This window comes from Cricetulus griseus, chromosome 2, assembly GCF_003668045.3.
Source record: "Cricetulus griseus strain 17A/GY chromosome 2, alternate assembly CriGri-PICRH-1.0, whole genome shotgun sequence".
Classification (NCBI taxonomy): Eukaryota; Metazoa; Chordata; class Mammalia; order Rodentia; family Cricetidae; genus Cricetulus; species Cricetulus griseus.
Genome location: NC_048595.1, coordinates 150,519,173 through 150,538,403, shown reverse-complemented (window position 1 = coordinate 150,538,403; position 19,231 = coordinate 150,519,173). Strand labels below are relative to the sequence as shown.

The following is a 19,231-nucleotide window of genomic DNA, read 5'->3' as shown; positions in this document are numbered from 1 at the left end:
ACTTCTAAAACTATAATTGCTGGGATCACAGGTCTGCACATATCACCAGGATTTCTCTATTTTTGTTTTCATTTGTTTGATTTTTGCTGTTTTTGCTTTTTGAGACAGGTTTTATTCTGTAGCCCTGGTGGACTTGATACTTGCTATGTAGCTCTGCTTGTCTTAAATTGTGGCAATCCTCCCTACTGAGATTACAGGTAAGCAATGATGACTATCTTCCTTTGTATTTTTGTTTACAAATAAAACTTACCTGAATAAAGGCAGATGTCTGAACATGTTCAACACAATTGCCATCAGGTGATACATACTGATAACCAGGGATCTAAAGAGTAAGTAAAGCATTGCTATTATAGGTTATACAATTTTTAAAAATCTGATGCCAAGAAAGCTTGTGATAAAATGGCAACAATAAAAAGTAGAACACTGAGCAGGGGGCACATGCCTTTAATGCCAGCACTCAGGAGGCAGAGGCAGACAGATCTGTGTAAGATCTCAGGGCTAGATGATGTGATTCTGTCTCAAAAGAATCAAACAAAAGCAAACAAGCAAGCAAACCCAAAAGAAAAACAACAAAACAAAAAACAAACAAACCAAAAAAAAACTGGAGATTTTACTTACTTTTTTTTTTTAGTTTTACTTTTATATCAACTGTCCCTAGAATATACTGATAAAACCATAATTGTAGGGGGAAAAAAATCTGTATTTTAGATTTGTGTTTTGTCTTTTGTTTTGTGAAACAGGGTTTTGATATGTAGCCCAAGCAGTCTGGAGTTAACGATGTACCTGGGCTGGTCTCATAGTTCTGATCCTCCTGCCTCAGCCTCCCCAGAACTGAAATTGCAGGTATATATCACCACACCTGGCTTCTAAGCCTAGTAGTATCAGTCAGTCTGTTACCAACATTACCTACCTACCATATATTTTTAAAAGTCAGCTTTTGAGGGTTTCCCTTCTACTCCTATCACCACCTAATATCAATCTCTAAGTTAAAAAAAAAAAAAAAAAAAAAAAAAAAAAAAAAAAGGATTTTTCTGTTACCCGTAAAAAACAATCAGAATCACTCATGTATTCTTAACAGACACTCTGACAATATACTATCATCTGCCTCATTTCTAAAACATCTGTAATAAGAATTGTACAACTATATTAGAATTTAGTGAGCACTAGTAAAATATATGATATGTTTGTAAAAAATCTGGTAATCAAATACAAATAAATATAATCTGTCTATATTGTGTAAGTCTACCTAAATCATTATCTAATGCAAAATCATTACACCTAACTCTAATCTAGAACTTAACTTTGATAATACTCAATTAGAATCATGTATCACTCAACTTGGTAACTCCAATAAATCAGAAGCTTATTTTTCTCAAACTTTTCAATGAAAATATGCTATAGTATTTCAAACCAAAGTATTTTTTTCTTCATGTCATACTTCTTAAGAAAAATTATAATTATCTTAATAGTTTACATTTTAAATATATAAAGCTTTCTAAATTATCAAATCAGAAGCAACTCTTAAAATATTAAAAAAAATTTATCTTTCCAACATATTCTGATTGAGATTGTCAAACAATCCCTTAGCAACAACTAATTTTTAATATTATCTTTCTATAAGTCAAAAAAACTTTGGTAATTTTTCTAAGACAGAAGCAGAACCTTGTAGTTTATGCTATTGAAATCCAGGACTCTGATGTTTAAAAAAAAAACAAAACATTAAAATCCTTAAAGTCAAGTGTCAACCGGTAACTACTCTACTGCCCCATGTTTTCCTATTTATAAACTAAGATGTCACTACTTTAAGTAGTCCAACCACACCATAGCCTCCAATGCCATCAGGATGCAAGAGGTGATGGAGAGGCAGGAGAGAAGAAGCAGAGATTTTGCTCTTTCGGGTGTGGGTTTTTTTGTTGTTGCTGTTGTTTTGGTTTAATGGATTTTTTCTTTTTTCTTTATTCCTTTTTTTTCTGTTCTTGCTTTTGTTTGCTTGCTTGCTTACTTTGTTTTGTTTTCTTTCATAGGGAGGAGATACAATAGGGATGAGGAGAGAATATGGGGGGACTGGGGAGAGAACAAACAGAACTGGGGTGCATGATGTGAAACCCCCAAACATCCAACAGATTTTTTTTTAAAGTATGTCTAACAAAACTTGGTGATGCCCATAAAAAGCAACATGAAATAAAACCCAAGGCTCAGAAGCAACCTTTTTAACACTATACCCAATTTTATCTTTTGTGAGATACTACTTGGTCCCAACAGTCTTAATATTTTATGAGAAAAAAAACTAAGAATTGCTCATCATAAACATGTAAGAGACAGACAGACAGGAAAAGATAAAGCAAGTCTTATGAAGACTCCTAAACAAATTTTTTACTATTTGAACTTGGGTTCTTAATGAAGGTTGAAATCACCCAAATAAAAAAAAAAAAAAGGAACAACATTAAAAATCAACTATTTACTGTTCCCCAAAGGAATGTTTAAATGTCTTACTATTTCTCCTTTAAATGTTTTATACACACCTGTGAGACAGGCAATATTACAATTAAACAGAACAATGTTTGAGGAGAAACTACAGTAGATGTGAAAGCACATCTTATGTCCATTGGACCATAACTACAAAGAATTAAAGAGTACTGCGATATACACATACTACATTTCTTAATGTGAAAATCACATATAAAAGGAAATTTTAAATGAAATTTGTACTGAAATATTTGTTAAATTTATGGCTTTCTTTTCCAGTTGAAAACTTAAATGTCTATCTGTGTCACTGCCCAATACAAATTTTACTTGTTTAAAAAAAACAAAATCCTTTCCCATAGAGCAACTAAAGACATGGTTTTTAAGTAATAAAGATATTAAAATTATGTGCCTGAACAGGTATGTAAAACTGATTCTGGGTTTGCAAATGGTCCATAGCCGCACAAGGTTTATGTTGAAGTTTTGATGAAGATCGCTCTGATTTTATTCCATCTTGTAAGTAGCCCTCCTGCTCTACTTTTCTTCGCATCGTAGAATTCCAATGATTTTTGATAGAATTATCAGTCCTAAGAAATAAAAGTATATCATTTTAAAAGGAAAAGGGATTCCACAAATATTAGCACTGTCTAACTTGAACAAAATACATAAAACACATGTTTGCAACTAGTAAAATAAGTATTTAGAAGGTCCCTGCTGTCACAGAGCCTAAATTCTTACTGAAAGCATGGCAACTGGGAAGACAAACAAAGAAATAGGAAAATTATCATTGCAGTGTGGATAACTAAAATAGGATGAGAAGAGAGTAAGTGGAGTCATCAGCCTGTAGTTTCAGTACTTGGGAGGCTGAGGTAGCAGGATAGAAACTCAAGGATAGTCTGGATAAGACAGCAAGAACCTGCTCAAAAATAAAAGCAGAAGAAAGAGCTTTCTGGATAAAAGGCATACACAGTACAAAAGCCTCACAGCATGAAAAGGGGGGGGGAACTACTAAAAAAAGTGTAGAGCTAGAGATATAGCTCAGTGGTAAAGTGCTTGCCTAGCAGTCTATCATAAATGAGATCCTGAGTACAATCCTCAATTCCATTTCAAAGAAAGAAAGAAAGAAAGAAAGAAAGAAAGAAAGAAAGAAAGAAAGAAAGAAAGAAAGAAAGAAAGAGAGAGAGACACACACACACACAGAGAGAGAGAGAGAGAAAGAAAGAAAGAAAGAAAGAAAGAAAGAAAGAAAGAAAGAAAGAAAGAAAGAAAAATACAAATTACAGATTGCAAATGAGTTCATCAGCTCCCTTTTTATCCAAGGTTCTTTTTATAAAGATGAACCTACAATAAATGGTCCCCAGGAATGGAAGTGGCATGAACTCCCGAACTAATTGGGGGCATGAGGGGCGGGGGGAGGAGCTGCTACAATAAGAGCAAGAGAAGAGGAGAAAAAAAAAAAAAGATGAACCTACAGCTATTTGTAGCCTAAGTTCCATTCTGCATAAAATAGACACTAGAAACCTACTCTGCTAAAGCACTAAGGCAAGTTCTACACAAAGAAAAAGGTGCTTAAAAACTGAATATATCAGAAGTTCACAGCCCAGAGTTAGTAACTTGGATAAAAGAACATGTAATACTGTGTCTTAATTTCCTATGAAACAAAGACATTAATGTTTCCATTTACATATTTCCAAAGTATACAAAGATGAAGAAGGAATACATATGAAAGCATATAAGTTACTATGAAGTACTACATAGAGATTACAGCTTTAGAGCATGTATATTCTGAGTGAGATAGGAAGTTGCCCAAGGTAGAGGTGGCCTGCTGTACTTGCTAGCAACTGTCAGAAAGTATCTGAGCAATACAATGAAGACAGTACTTAGCACATCACACCTTTGAGGAAAATGCTATACTTCAGTTACATGGACTGAAGTACTACTTTCACAGCTTAAAGTACATCATATTTAAGTACTGAATTTCCTTAACATACTTTCACCATCATTTATTTCAAGCAGTGTATTTGCAATCCCCTAGACTAGTGCACAGTACCTATTTGAAAGAGATCTCTAATTTAGATTTCACTTCACCAACTTGTACAAGGTTCTGCCTGACTGGCAATGATATGGAAATATGACTTGTAGAGTAAATGCTGTTTACATAACTTAAAGGTCTGAGGATTTTATTGCATAAATTAATCATATTCCTTACCACAGAATTTATTACAAATGGTCCCAAATAGTTGCTTGTATTATGCAGTCTAAATTTGAATTATAAATAAAAGAAAGGGGGTCCTTGCAAATATATTCAATAGTAAAGTAGTAAAGAACATGTTGAAGTGCAGAAAAACAATGTATATTCATCTATATAAGCACCTTCCAGGAAGCAATTTAGCAATTTCTGCCCAACGGTTTCCCAGCCGCTTATGTGCTTCATATATGATCCTGTCTTCTTCTTCTGTCCAAGAAGATTTCTTTACTTCAGGATTCAAGTGATTATGCCATCTCTCTCTGCACTGCTTGCCTATTCTTCCTTTTAAATGTTTTGCAATTAAAGACCATCTTTTTGGTCCATATTTCTGAACTAATTCAATAACCTAAGAAGCAAAAACAAAGGTTGAAAAATCATTACCATGAGAGAATTGGAAAATGTAGCTCAAGCATGTCAAGGCTGGGGTAGTCACAGAGCATTTGCTGAGTGTGCACAAGGCCCTAGGTTTGATCTGAAGCACCTCAGCAACAACAACAAAAAGGGGAAAACTCTAAATTAAGAATTCCATTTAAAATAAATACATTAAATTTCAGCTATAAATATAAATCACAAAAAGTAATTTTACTAATAGTTAATCCTTCAGCAAGTTCAAAAATCAATTCCCAATGAATCAAAAAATTCAAGGGGCTAATTAAAGTAACTCGTAAATTAAACCATTTTCATACAAAGTTAATGCAAAGTTAACTATAAAAATTTCAAGATTTGTCTTTTCTACTTTTACATCTCTAAAAAAAGAGAGAAACAAAGCTTCAACAAAAAGCCAACTAAGTCCATTAGGAAGCAGAAAAGATCTATAATTACTGGCTTTTCATTTCCTCCCTATTGAACTGAAAAAATACAGTTTGTATATATTTTTGTACATTTTAAATTTGTTTTTAGTTTACCTAAAATTTGAATAACAGTTTACCTCCTCGCCCTGCCTTACTTCACTGTTACTCTAACCCACTGTTAAATAACACATCATAATCATCCTGTATTGGTGGATTATTTAACATATATCAATATTTTCATGATAGGTATCTACTTGTCATATATGGAAAATAAGCCTTAAAGATTAAATGTGCAGTTATTGTTTTGTGGTTGTTTACCTGGTACTAGGTATGTTTAATAAGTGTTCTATCATCAAACTCTATTCCCAGTTCTTTTCTTGCTTTCTATTTTGAGACTGGATGTAACACGAAAAATAAAAGACCCAGAGACAGATATTGGGTTCAAAGCTGAGGGTCAGATAAGCAAAGCCCCAGCCACTAGCCCTTACCTCTACCTCAGATTGAAAGGGCTCAGATTGAAAGAGCTCCATGAGCTCTCCACAAAGCCTCCGACTGCTGACTCTCCTCCTCAGCATGGCTGGAGACTAAATCTCAGAATGCTGGGCTCCTGTCTTTTGTATACCTCTCTAGGGCTGGGATTAAAGCCATGAGCTCTAATTCTCTTTTGATTCAATCTTGTGTGCATCTGGGTGGCCTTGAACTCACAGAGAGATCCATCTACCTCTGTATCCTGAGTCCTGGGATTAACCGTGTGTGCCACCACTGCCTAAGTTCTACAGTTATCTAGTATGGCTGGCTTTGCTTTCTGATACTTCAGGCAATCTTTATTAAACCATAAATAATATATCACCACAATTCCCCCTTTTTTGTCTAATACAAAAAGAAGGCTATAACTAAAATAAGAAAAACTGTATACAATAAGTACAATTAGTATATATAATATATACAGGCAACAAGGTAGTCAACAATGTCTAGTCCATTTGCATTTGACAAATTCAGAGAAAATACTCCATTATCTATTCTATCTTAGTGAGTCCAAAGTCTTGTACTTAATTTACTTTCTATTCTAATTTTTATTATCAAATTATCTTTTAAAGTCTCTCAGCCTTTTACACTTTACACATCTTTACTGAATTTTTTTCTGAGCCTGTTAAACAATGAAAATTATAACTATACTGTCTAGTCGTCAACTCCCTCAGAGTAAACAGGAAGTGCAAGCAATCAAGTGAGTTCCAGGACAGCCAGGCTACACAGAGAAACCCCATCTTGAAAAACAAACAGTAAATAAATAAAATAAATCTTCTAAAAAATAATCTAATTCATCTAATACATAGTGAGCATAAAGAATATGAACATAGGGCAAGTGAATGGCTCAGCAGCTCTTGTCATTAAGCCTGATGAACTGAGTTTAATCCCTGAAGACTCAAATGGTGGACGGAAGGAGAGAACTAGCTCCTACAAATTATCCTTTGATCTCCACATATGAGCTGTAGCATGAGCATGTATGCACATACATGTGTCCAAACACATACACACAAATAAATACTTAAATTTTTTTTCAAAAGAACATGTTACCCTCTGGTCTTCTTCTTTAGTCCAAGGACCCTTTATCAATTCTGGGTTTAAAACCTTCTGCCATCGATGTTGGCATTGAAAATCAGAACGATTCTGAAAGAATTTGGACATTTTTATTACTGAATAAATGTCTCCCAGGAAGCAAATTAGTCAAAGAGGTTAAGTAACTTTTCTAAATTAACACAGCTGACATTTGAATGCAATTTCAACTAACTCCACAATATGTTTTCTTCCCCCATTATTTGATCTCAGTTTTCAGGTTACACTGAGAGATACTATGATATGGAAAAAACACAGGTAACATTGTTTCTAAAATCAAAGTAGGCAACACTGAAATTTAAAATACAGGTAACTTAATTACCCACAATGCTCTAAGAAACAAAAGAGTACATGCAAAACTACTTCTATATTTTATAAAATTTTATGCCAACAGATATGTGAATATTGGTATGATGAACAAGCATAATTTTTAAAAAATACAGAAATACCAGGTGTGGTACTGCACACCTTTAATCCCATCACTCAGGAGAAAGAGGCAAGCAGATATCTATCTATGAGTCCGAAGCCAGCCTGATTTATATGGTGAGTTCCAGGATAACTAGAAATACACAGTGACACTCCCATTTCAAAAAAAAATCAATAAAAAAGATTTAAAAACATGCATTAGATGATAAATCTAACAATTTTCTTTATTTTGTTGGTTATCTGTCAAATATCTTAATAGTAAAATTCTTTTGAAATATTTTAACATATACAACAGTTGAGGATATAGATTAATGGAAAAGTGTTTGCCTAAATGTACAAAACCCTAGGTTCAATTCCCAACATACAAAAAAAAAAATCACAAATATTTGTGAAGTCCCATACAAACCTAATGGCATTTTTGTTTTATAGTAGTTGTCTTTTTAGGCCCCTGGATAAATACTGTAAAGGTTGAGTATGCTTTATCCAAAATTCTTGAGACTAAAAATGTTTCAGATTTCAGGGTTTTTGAAATTTTCAAACATTTACATATATATAATGATACATCTTGAGACAGGACAGAAGTCTACAGATGAAACTCATTTATATACATAATCTAATAATTTTATACATCTTAAGTACACCTGGCATTTTTACTGTGACATATTACATTAAGTCAAGTGTAAAACATTCTACTGTAGCTCTACCTCAGTACTCAAAAAAGTTGTGAATTCTGAAGCACTTCAGATTTCAGGATTTGAGGTACTCAACCTGTACTAGAAAATTACTGTCTAAACCATTAGCAACAACTACAAACATATCAGAAAAAAGTTAACCAGATGTTTTAAGGAATGAAACCAAAACTGTACAAACACATTTCTGAAAAAGTAGAATGTGTAAACTAATGCCTTAAGTGAGTCATGTTATTACAGAAATACATGTCACATCTCACTTACTTGAAGATGACTAGCAATTAGAGTCCAATCATCAGTTCCATGTTGTTCAACCAACTTCTTTAACTTGTCATCCTATTAAGAGAGGCAGAAAAATTAAAACTCTTTCCCCACCTCTGGTATACAGATGATATTCTCATTCTCTCAAGTCATATTTGGTACTCACTTTGAGAAGAACTAAAGTCACTATTACACAAATTCCTCCATTTACTATACTAACTCAGTAAATCCTAAACAACCAGTTGTGTCATTGATTTGTTTTTTGTTTTTTTGTTTTGTTTTGGGAGTGGGTTGAGGCAGGGTTTCTCTATGGCTTTGGAGGCTGTCCTGGAACTAGCTCTTGTAGACCAGGCTGGTCTCAAACTCCCGAGTGCTGGGATTAAAAGTGTGCACCACCACCTCCCGGCTTGTTTTTTGGTTTTTGAGGGGTTTTTGTCAGTGTTGTTGTTTTAAGTCGTTTTGTTTTATGAGACAGCGTTTCTCTGTATAGCCCTGAAACTCACTCTGTAGACCAAGGTGACCTTGAACACAGAGATCCACCTGCCTCTTCCTCCCTGCATCACCACTGCCTTGCAATGTCATTGATTTTTTTTTCTTAAAAGCATGTACAAAAGCAGATAATTTGTCCTCACACTGTTTTTATTATAATACCATTCATAACTATAATAATATTAATTGATAAATATGAGATTAGTAAATTATGCCAGGTAACTACCTCATCTCTTGTCCATTTTACTCTGTTCCAGAGTTTTTTCAGTCCTTTTTGTTGAGGTACTTCATAATCATGATCAGCATATTGAAGGTCGTCATCCTCATCCTCACTACAAAAGAACATAATATGCAAGCTCAATTTTTTATTTAAATTATTTAATTCAAGCACTGAGTCTGTATATGAAGACATGACTAAAGAAGCCACTCAGAATGAACAATATAGTCTCAAAATTAATCAAAGTATAGAAAATTAACTCCTAAAGCGGAAGATGTAAACAGTACCCTATTGGAATTTGTGTGACATGAAAGCAAAAGGTACTATTTGGGGAAAGTAAGGAGACCTGTGAGGAAAGATAAGCAAAGGTAAATCAGCAAGCTACAGGTTCACTGAGAGACACTATCTCAAAAAATAAGAGTTTACTGAGGAAAACATCCAGATTGTGTTCTGGCCTCTACAAGCACATGCATACACACACACACACACACACACACACACACAGAGAGAGAGAGAGAGAGAGAGAGAGAGAGAGAGAGAATAAAATTAAAAGTAATATTTGAGGACATGAGATGATCCAAGAAAATTGATATAGTGAAAAAAAATCAGAGCCTGAGTTTATATAGTGAAAAAAAAAAAAAGAAAAGGGAATCTTAAAGAATAAAGCCCCAAAAAGAGGCAAGCCTCCATAATAATCTGAATTAAATGATACTGAGTAGCCAGAGGATTGAAAAAAGTAGTGAGCATGTGAAATAACACTCACTATCACTTATTTAAAACTTTCTAAGTAATGGCCAGGCGGTGGTGGTGGTGGTGGTGGTGGTGGTGGTGCACGTGCACGCCTTTAATCCCAGCACTCAGGAGGCAGAAGCAGGAGGATCTCTGTGAGTTCGAGACCATCCTGGTCTCCAGGAGCTAGTTCCAGGACAACCTCAAAAGCCACAGAGAAACCCTGCCTCGAAACACTGCCCCACCCCCTCCAAAAAAAAAAAAAAAAAAAAAAAAAAAAAACCTTTTTAAGTACCAAAGATTATGGCAATCTATTAAATTTCCCTCTAAAAATTTCACAACAGGGGCTGCAGAGCTCCTTTAAGGGTTATTCATACTTGCAGATCTTACAGGGGGCCTGGGTTTGGGTCCCAGAGCCCACAAGTTGGTTCACAACTGTGTATTCTAGAGGACCCAACACCCTTTTCTGGTCTCCCCAAGCACCAGGCTTACACACACACGTGCACAGGAAAACACTCATACACACACACAAGAAATCTGGCTAAGCATGATGGCACAGGTCTTTAATCCCAGCCCTCAGGAGGCAGAAACAGATAGATCTCTGTTTGATACCAGCCTGGTCTAAATAGGGAATTACAGAGCAAGTATAGCTACATAGTGAGATTCTGTCTTTAAAAAAAAATTAAATAAATCATTAAAAGAAAACAAATTTCACTACTATAAGAGAAAGTATTACCACTATTGCCATTTTCCGGAGTTAAAAAAAAAAAAAAACTTGGACTTAGAAGAGTAATTTCTTAACAATCTTGTTTCTAATTTAAATAAAAAAGGGAGAAAATAAAAGAAAAAAAGAAATACAATTTATGTTTATAAATGTAAAAAAAAAAAAAGTAATTTCTTCCCAAAGTCTCACCAAATAAGGCATGGCTGAGTTCTAAAGATCACTGTCCACTCAGTATATATAACCCATTGGAAAAATGGGGAACGAATAGTAAGAAACTGCAAGTTACCAAAGGCAAACCTCCAGTGCCTTCTGAAATGAGAACAAGATTCAAGTTGTAACTTTATAACCCTAAACATACTAATCCCTCAGGACTGTAAGACGACTATAATATCACCTACCTTTAAGAAAAGATGATTCAGTATTATGTAAATAGATCATCTAATGGTGTTTAAAACTATTTTTCCTTACTAAATTTAACTCCTAAAAAAATCATTCTGATTTTAAATATCAAGTCTGAAGATTTGAGTATACTTAGTGCAATATATGAATGACTTTTTTTTTTTTTTGGTTTTTTTTTTTCGAGACAGGGTTTCTCTGTGTAGCTTTGGAGCCTATCCTGGCACTCGCTCTAGAGACCAGGCTGGCCTCGAACTCACAGAGATCTGCCTACCTCTGCCTCCTGAGTGCTGGGATTAAAGGCGAGCACCACCACGCCTAAATACAAATTTGATCTTACAAAAAATTAAAAGTAAGCTCTGGATTTCGTGAGCACATAACATACCCTTTGTTTCCTCCAACTTGTCAAATTCATTTGACTGAAATTTTTCATATTTGGGCAGATAAAACATCAAACTCTTCTAGTCTCTGTGATGCCTATATTATAATAATACTCTGTTAGTCCTTGATATTGTTGTTGAGCCATGCCTCAAACCAACACACGGGCTTAATTAAAGAAAATACCTACTACTAGCAGCCAACATCTACTATCAGAAATATCATGGGATTAACCAAGAGCACACAACAACATGGAGATGATACAAGGTCAAGGGATTTCAAGTTTCTAAGTAAGCTCCTTAACTGAACAATGCTCCATACTGTAGTATCTGCTCTTTTCTTATCTTAATGCTAATCACATTTGCCAAACTTCCAAACCAAACAGTAAGCTCAACAGCTCAACAATGTAAAGACCAAGGTTACCATGTTCATCTCCCAAACCAAGCACAATACCTGCCATTCAAATATCTGTAAGATCAATGAATGATTTCCTTATTCTTCCTCCTCCTCTAACTGCTTTATACTAAAAAATTTGCAGAATTCCATTTCAACCCATCCAAAAATGCCTGCCTTCCCCCCTGCACGTGGGTGTCAGGAGGCCTGGGCAGTCTATGGGGCCCCTGGTAATGGAACAGCATTTATATCTAGTGTACCGATGGACACTGGGAACCCATTCCCCATAGAGAGGGATACTCTCTCAGCCTAGACACAAGGGGGAGGGCCTAGGCCCTGTCCCAAATGATATGACAGACTTTGATGATTTCCCCATTGAAGGCCTCACCCTTTCTATGGATCAGAAGAGGGATGGAATGGGGGCCGGTGGGGGGCATGGGAGAATAGGAGGGAGAAGGAACAGGGATTGATATATAAAATAAGATTGTTTCTAATTTAAATTTTAAAAAAGGAAAAAATGTTTGCCTTCCTTAATACCAATATCTCAAAGTAGATACAAGAAAGGGTTGGGCAGGGGACGAACTCTAGAACTCTCAACCTGAGAGTCATGACCCCTTTGGGGGTAACATATCAGATATTTACAACAGTAAATATTCACAACAATATCAATATTACAGTTATGAAGTAGCAACAAAATAATTTTATGGTTGGGGTATTAAAGGTTTGCAGCATTAGGAAAGTTGAGAATCACTGCTCTAGAAAGACGAGGAAGATATTCTTTTTGTTAAAATACAAATGTACCTCCAAGTGGTAGAGTTTTAAGAAGCAGAGCCTGCTAAAACAAACTCTTAAAGGAAATTCAGCACACAAGGGGTTAATTGAAGGTATCTAAATCTAGCCTAACCTTTCCTGGAAATGCCCCAACAGTACTACCACTTCCTGACACCCCAAAAAGCTGTCAGGCATGCTTCTCACAAGTTCTCTTAGTCCTTATTCCTCTCTGGTCTCAAGAGCTTCCATCACAACAAAACTTTTTAACTAGGCTATCTCTATGCCAAAACAAATTGTAATTTAGAAATGTGTCAGTATAGATCTTTAATAATCACAAAAAATACCTGTATCATATCTTATCTGTACAAAATCCACCTTAAGGTTCTTAGCAAAATATTTTAAGGATTACAAAAGTGTTACTTTTGTCAAAAAGACTAGTCACCAAGGTGTAATTTTTCTAAAACTTTGTTAACTTTAAAACTATGTTCTTTATTTTTTGCCTGCATACTCAGTGAGAAATTTCTATTTCTTCATAAGGTTGTATTCTATTTTGCACCTAACATGGTTATCAGTTTCACATACTGAGCTATACAGTCCACTCAGCACTCAGGAAACTGGGTTGAATGGGTGAGGGTAAGGACAAGGGAACATTAAAGTAGGATTCTTAGAATCATCTCTACCACTGGAACTTTCCTAGCATTTGACTAATCTACTTTTTAATTTTAGCTTAAACTTTTTGTGCATGGGCTTCTTTTATTTTAATTTTGTTTTCAGAGATGAGTGTTAAACTCAGAGCCTTCATCTATGCTAGACAACATCATACCATGAAGCTACATCCCTAGCCCCAAGTTATTTCTATGTATACCTGGTTGTTGAAAGCATGATACAATTTCTAGTAACATAACAAGTCTATAAATGTATCAACTTTACTAATTATAACAAGAAAATGCCTAACTCTGCTTATAATTTACTAAGAAAAAGGGGGGAGTGATGGAGCCAACAAGATGATTCAGAGACAGTTGTGTAGGCCTGACAACCTATGTTTGATCTTCAAGACCTACATGGTGGAAGCAAAGAACTGATTCCTGAGAACAACTCTCTGACCACAGCACAAGAGAATCTGCACATGCATACAAACAAACATATACATATACAAGTATAAAAAATAATTTTAAAGGAAAAGAATTTATCTTCACATGTAACCTTGTCGTTCCACATTCACCATTTAACAGTGAAAAGATGCTACTGCTCAACAGCAGGCGTTAGAAACTATAGACAGAGCTAATCAATGTTTTCAATGTTTTACAGCATTTAAAGGCGTTTTTGTACTGCAGAAATCAGTGCTGGTGATATGTAATGACTCAGTAAAACTGAGCTTTCTACTATGTAGTAAAATAAATTAATTATTTCTACTCTAGCATGATTAACCTAGAGGATAACAGAAGTAGGTAAAATATTATTCTAGGTATAAACCAAAAGTCTCACTAACCTAAGATTTGGTTTCCATAATCACAGCTACTGTTCTTATTTAAGCCAAGAGAAATTCTTTTTTTAAAGTTAGTGTTTCATGCTTAGTTGTTATTTTCCTTTTTGCTTGGTTTTGTTTTGTTTTGTTTTTGATACAACCTCTGACTATCTCAAGGTAACCTTGAATTCACTATGTAATCTAGACTGGCCTTGAACTAATGATCCTCCTTCCTGTCTTCCAAGATCGAGCATTACAGATGTGCACTGCCACAACTGACTAGAAACTGTTTTATGGTTAAATGAAGTGATAAAGATGATGAAACAACAAAAAGAAGCATAAAAATATCTGTAACATGTTAGGCCAGGAAAATGGGTTAGAGTAATTTTACATTGGGGTATAAACTGATAAGAATACTGAGAGCCATGACTTCACTTGAATCAGTGCATAAATTTACACTTGGTTTTTAAGATAAAATGTTTGGGAGATGTACAGAATAACAGTCAATCTAATAAAGATGAGTTAAGCAAAGAAAAATATAATTTATTTTTACTGAAAAAGGAACCTCTAGTTTGAAATTAGAGAAATTAAAGAATTTGTTCTAGTAAACCTGCTTCAACTTTATTACATTTTTAATTAAAATTTCCTCAAATCTCAAATAATAATCATAATAAAAATACAAAGCTGATCATAATAGCTCATATCTGCAATGGTTCATATATGTAATTTCAACACTTGGGAGGCTGAGTTTGAAAGATTTTCATGAATTCAAGTCCAGCCCAGGTTACATAGTGAGATAGTGAATTTGAGGCTATCCAGTACTACATAGAGAGACCTTGTCAATCTTTGTTATACTTTTTGAGGTCAGGGCAACTGAATATATAATTACTTTCAGTTCAACTGCATTCAAATTATGAGAATTTACCAAGCTGATTTAACAAAGTGAAATCAGGCCACCCAGTGGTTAATATGCTGTACTGCATGCATGAATACTGGCTTCCACCTCTAGACTGAAAACTAGTTATTATTAGAGTAGGACAAAGTTTGACTTCAGATAATCTGTACCATTAGTAATATAAACACTGAAATGAATACTGAAAAGAGTTCAATGTAACTATCCATAAACAAAAACAATGGACAATATTTCTAATTCATTTAGAAAATATATACTAAAAAAAAAAAAATGGTAACAAAATTTCTCAAAAAGGAAACACATTAATGTTATAAGCTACCTTTCAGACTAAAAAGTCCAAACCCCTTGTATTAACAAATAAAAACTGAAATACATTATATCTGCTTTGACTAAAAAAAAATCTTTCTCATAGTTTTACATACATTCACTTCTTTCTACTCATGTTTCTGGAAACAAAGTGAAGTTGCCCCCCCCCCCACACACACACACACAAATGCATATATACTACCAAGGAAAAACTTTCTGTGTAGAATCTAGCTTTCATCTTATCGTTTTAATTTAATCATTGGTCATCTTAAGTATAAATATCTTAATCTGTACCTAGTAAGCAGGCTTTGCAGCATCAGAAATACTGTAAGTATAATTGCTTTTAAGTGTTTAATTAGCTTTTAAAAACTAAACTGGGACAGTAAAGATGGCTCAACAAGTGTTTGTTGCCAAGCCTGTTGACCTGAATTTGATCCTCAGGACACACATAGCACAAGGAGTGAACTAATTCCAGATAACTGCCCTTTTACCTTGCACACACCTTGGCAGGCAGGCAGGCATGCACACACATGAAAAAATAAAAATTTTAATTACTAAAATAAAACTACACTTATTTTTACGTAAAAATGCTTAAAAACCAAATTTGTGTTGTAAACTGACATCCCAATATAAGAATTAGCTGTAAATTACATCATTCAAACCTCCATTGGGTTCTAAAGCTATTTTGAGTCACAATACTACATGACCTTTTCCTATATGCAAATCTCAGTGAGACTCTGCAGCTATTAAAAAAATAAAAAGAACCAATATCTTTCAGTTATTTCATATTTACAGTAAACATTTTCTAATCTTAGCTGTTTTTTTCAGATCACATAGTGTCTTCTATAGAATTTATGCCTCTATCCTTATAAAATTTTTCATTCACATTAATAAATGTTTGTGTGTTGGAGATCTCAAAATACTGAATGACTTTGTTTCTCTGTTATAAATTCAGCTATACTAAGATTCTCACCAAAAGAAGAGTGCCCAATGAATAATATTTTACCCTCAAACATTTCATTCTATTATCCTCTAATATACACGAGTCATTTTTAAATATGCAAGAAATTTAACAGCCCATGAAACTCACTGAAGAAAACCCAAAGAAGCACACCAGAGATGATTTTTCACGACATCCTCTCCCCATACCCGCCCCCTGCAGAAGTGTAGTTTCATTGCATCACAATTACTCCAGACTTATAACTCTTTACACCATTCTATATTGTTTCAATTAACTGGCAAGAAATAAAAGTCAGCAGTACAATTAATGTTTAGAGAACAAACTCCCAGGACTGATAATAAAATAATTTGCAGTAAGTAATTGTTAAGTCATTTCTCCTTGGCCTACTATTAGAAAGCAAGATCAACTGTGTGACAAAACAACAACAACAACAACAAAACTGAGAATGTGGCATTCATATATATCAGTATTTAACAGTAACTTTTCACTAAAAGATGATGACAGAATTAGCCAACATACTGTTTCATGAAAGATTAACAATGATTCTAAGTAGATAATGGCACACAGTAGATACACACAAGGTTCTCTTACTGGCTTGATACATTAACTTTTCAGTTTACATCATTTAAAAACACTGTTAGACTTAAAAATTCAAAAAACCTAAAGCAATACTCCAGCAATCTTAATTATTTTAAATCACCACGTTTTTTTAAAGATTGCAATGTTATGTCCTTGAAGTTGAAGACCAGCAGTTCTTACCTGCATGCTCCTGTTTCCATCCCCCAAAAGATAAGTGGCACCATCCGTAAATATTGTTAGTTGTCCAGACTGGGGAAAAAGGGCTACTGTCTTCTACTGAGTAGAGGTAAAGATGCTGCAAAAATCCTACAACTATCTAACCCAAAATAATAACAGTGTCAAGGTTGTGTGCCTGTCGGTGTATGCACATTTGTTCCACTTCAATGACCAATCTATTCTGTAACTGCTACAGATAAGGCAATTATGTCTTAATAAAATTTATGTTGATATCTGCAGGACCATAATAAATGAATAAAACAAAGTATTTTATGTGTAGTTATTTTAAAGCTAAGTCTGCAATGAATGACTCCCAATACTAAATTTCAACTCAGGAAATACAACTCTTGAGATTTTGAGGCTGCGGATCTAGATAAACGGAAATATTTGGAAATTCTGCCAAATGCTTTGCAGTTTTCCTTAATACTAAAAATCAATACACTGGATTGTTGTCATCTGATTATTCCACACAACTTAGAAGTAGCTATTACAATGGTATTAAAATAAAAGGTTCATAGTACATCTTTCAACAACAACAAAACTGTGTCCTACTTGTTACAACACAGATACAGTCAGAATCAACCATGAACACTCAGAACACAAAGTAACTACAACACACTGTTTTAGTATCAAGTTTACCCAGCCGATGGTAACAACGTAACAATCTTCTCAGAAGCTACTGAGAAGAAAAAAGAAAAAAAAAAAAGAAAGAAAAAGAAAAAAAAAAAAAAACCTCAGAACAGCAGTATGGGGATGCCAGAAGAGATTTAGCAGGTTCCCCTCTCAGGAGAGTTTCCCAGAACCGTGCCCACCCAGGTTTGTCACGGAGATCCTGTTTTGATTGGCACGGCAAGTCAGAGGAGAGAACCCCAGTTTCAAGTCATCCAGACAAACACAACCACTTCTGGTGTGGCGAATCCCCTAAAAGTGCACACTTACCTGACTGGAAATCTCCCTGTGAGTGAGTGAGTGGCTGTGCGCTGTGGGAGAACCCAAGCAGAGGAGCAACCTGAGCATGTGTCACTCTCCCCCCACACAGCGGTCCTGACTCGGGCCAGCGCGACCGAAGCGGGAGTGGGGCAGCGGGAAGGAAAACCTGTGCCCAGGCCTGAGAGGGCCTGAGTGGGGACCAGCGGGAAAGGACAGAGGGCGGGAGCCCGGACAGGGCCGCTAGGCCCGGGTCGAGGGGATGCCACCCACCTGCGCGACCTCTTCGCCATCCTTCAAGTACCGCATAGGCGCGGGCTGGGCGGGGACGCGGGTCAGCCTCCTCCAGCCTCAGACGAATGCTCTCTCTCCTAGACCCTCCCGCCGCCTCCGCCGCTCCTGCCCTCAGGAACGCAGGCCCGGTCAGGTCAGGGCCAGGCGGCACTGGGGGACAGAGGGGCGGACCAAGACCCGCTGCTCCTAGCCGCGGCCCGGCCCGGCCAGGGATGCCCTCACCATGTCAGGAGGCGTGCTCCCGCCCTCCGCCGCCCCTCCCGCCGCCTCCGCCTCCGCCTCCGCCTCGGAGTCCGTCCCGGGCGCCGACCCCCGCCCTCTCCCCGCAGCGAGCAGCTCTGCAGCACTCGCAGCCTCCTGCAGGGTTTTGTCCGCACCGCCGAATCTCGCGCCTAGCCTCCCTCAAGAGCCGCCGTTTGAATCTGCGCACGCGGCCCCGACGCTCATTGGCTGGGGCGGCTGCGCGAGGGGGGGGGCGGGGCGGAGCGCGCGCGCGCGGCGGAGGGCGGAGGGGCGGGCCGGAGGGGCGGGCTGGGAGCCGGGGCTGGAACTCGCGGGAGTCGGGGAGCCGCGCCGCGGAGCCCGAGGGAAGCGCGAGGCCCGGTTCGCGGGCCCGGCTGCTGACAGGACCCGGAACGCTGTCTGAGCCACACGGCGGTGGGGACGCCCCGCGCGGAGGTTGCCGGGAAGACGAGTTTCTGCGCTCCGGGGCGTGGGCCGGAAGCGGCCCGGGGACCGATCCCGCCACCGCCACCTCCGGAGCGGTGCGGGTCGTACCCCTGGGACACGGACGCTCGGGGTCCTGGGCGGCGGAGGACCTCGCGGGCCCTCGTTCGCGCGCCACTTAGGGGGCGCGGTCTTCCACTTAACCTTCTAGCCAGAGAGCTGGCGCAGCCGTTATTTTTAAAGCATGTGTGAACTAGTTTTGCTCAGAAATGACAAGGAAAGTGGCCAAGACCCTGTGGCATCATCACTTGTTTT

At 36.9% G+C, this 19,231-nt stretch overlaps 1 protein-coding gene across 2 annotated transcripts in view; it reads right to left on the bottom strand.

Annotated features, from left to right (window-relative positions):
- Mybl1 (MYB proto-oncogene like 1) overlaps positions 1-18,535 on the bottom strand; it is a 35,909-nt gene extending 17,374 nt beyond the window's left edge. For both annotated transcript variants that reach the window (XM_027398872.2, XM_027398873.2), the window contains exons 1-7: positions 18,230-18,535; positions 9,208-9,313; positions 8,496-8,567; positions 7,078-7,170; positions 4,837-5,057; positions 2,876-3,050; positions 251-322 (exon numbers count right to left, since the gene is read on the bottom strand). In XM_027398872.2, coding sequence (XP_027254673.1) covers positions 251-322; positions 2,876-3,050; positions 4,837-5,057; positions 7,078-7,170; positions 8,496-8,567; positions 9,208-9,313; positions 18,230-18,249 — 759 coding nt within the window. In that variant the 5' untranslated portion in view covers positions 18,250-18,535. The remainder of the gene's footprint in view (positions 1-250; positions 323-2,875; positions 3,051-4,836; positions 5,058-7,077; positions 7,171-8,495; positions 8,568-9,207; positions 9,314-18,229) is intronic.
- Positions 18,536-19,231: the final 696 nt, after the last annotated feature.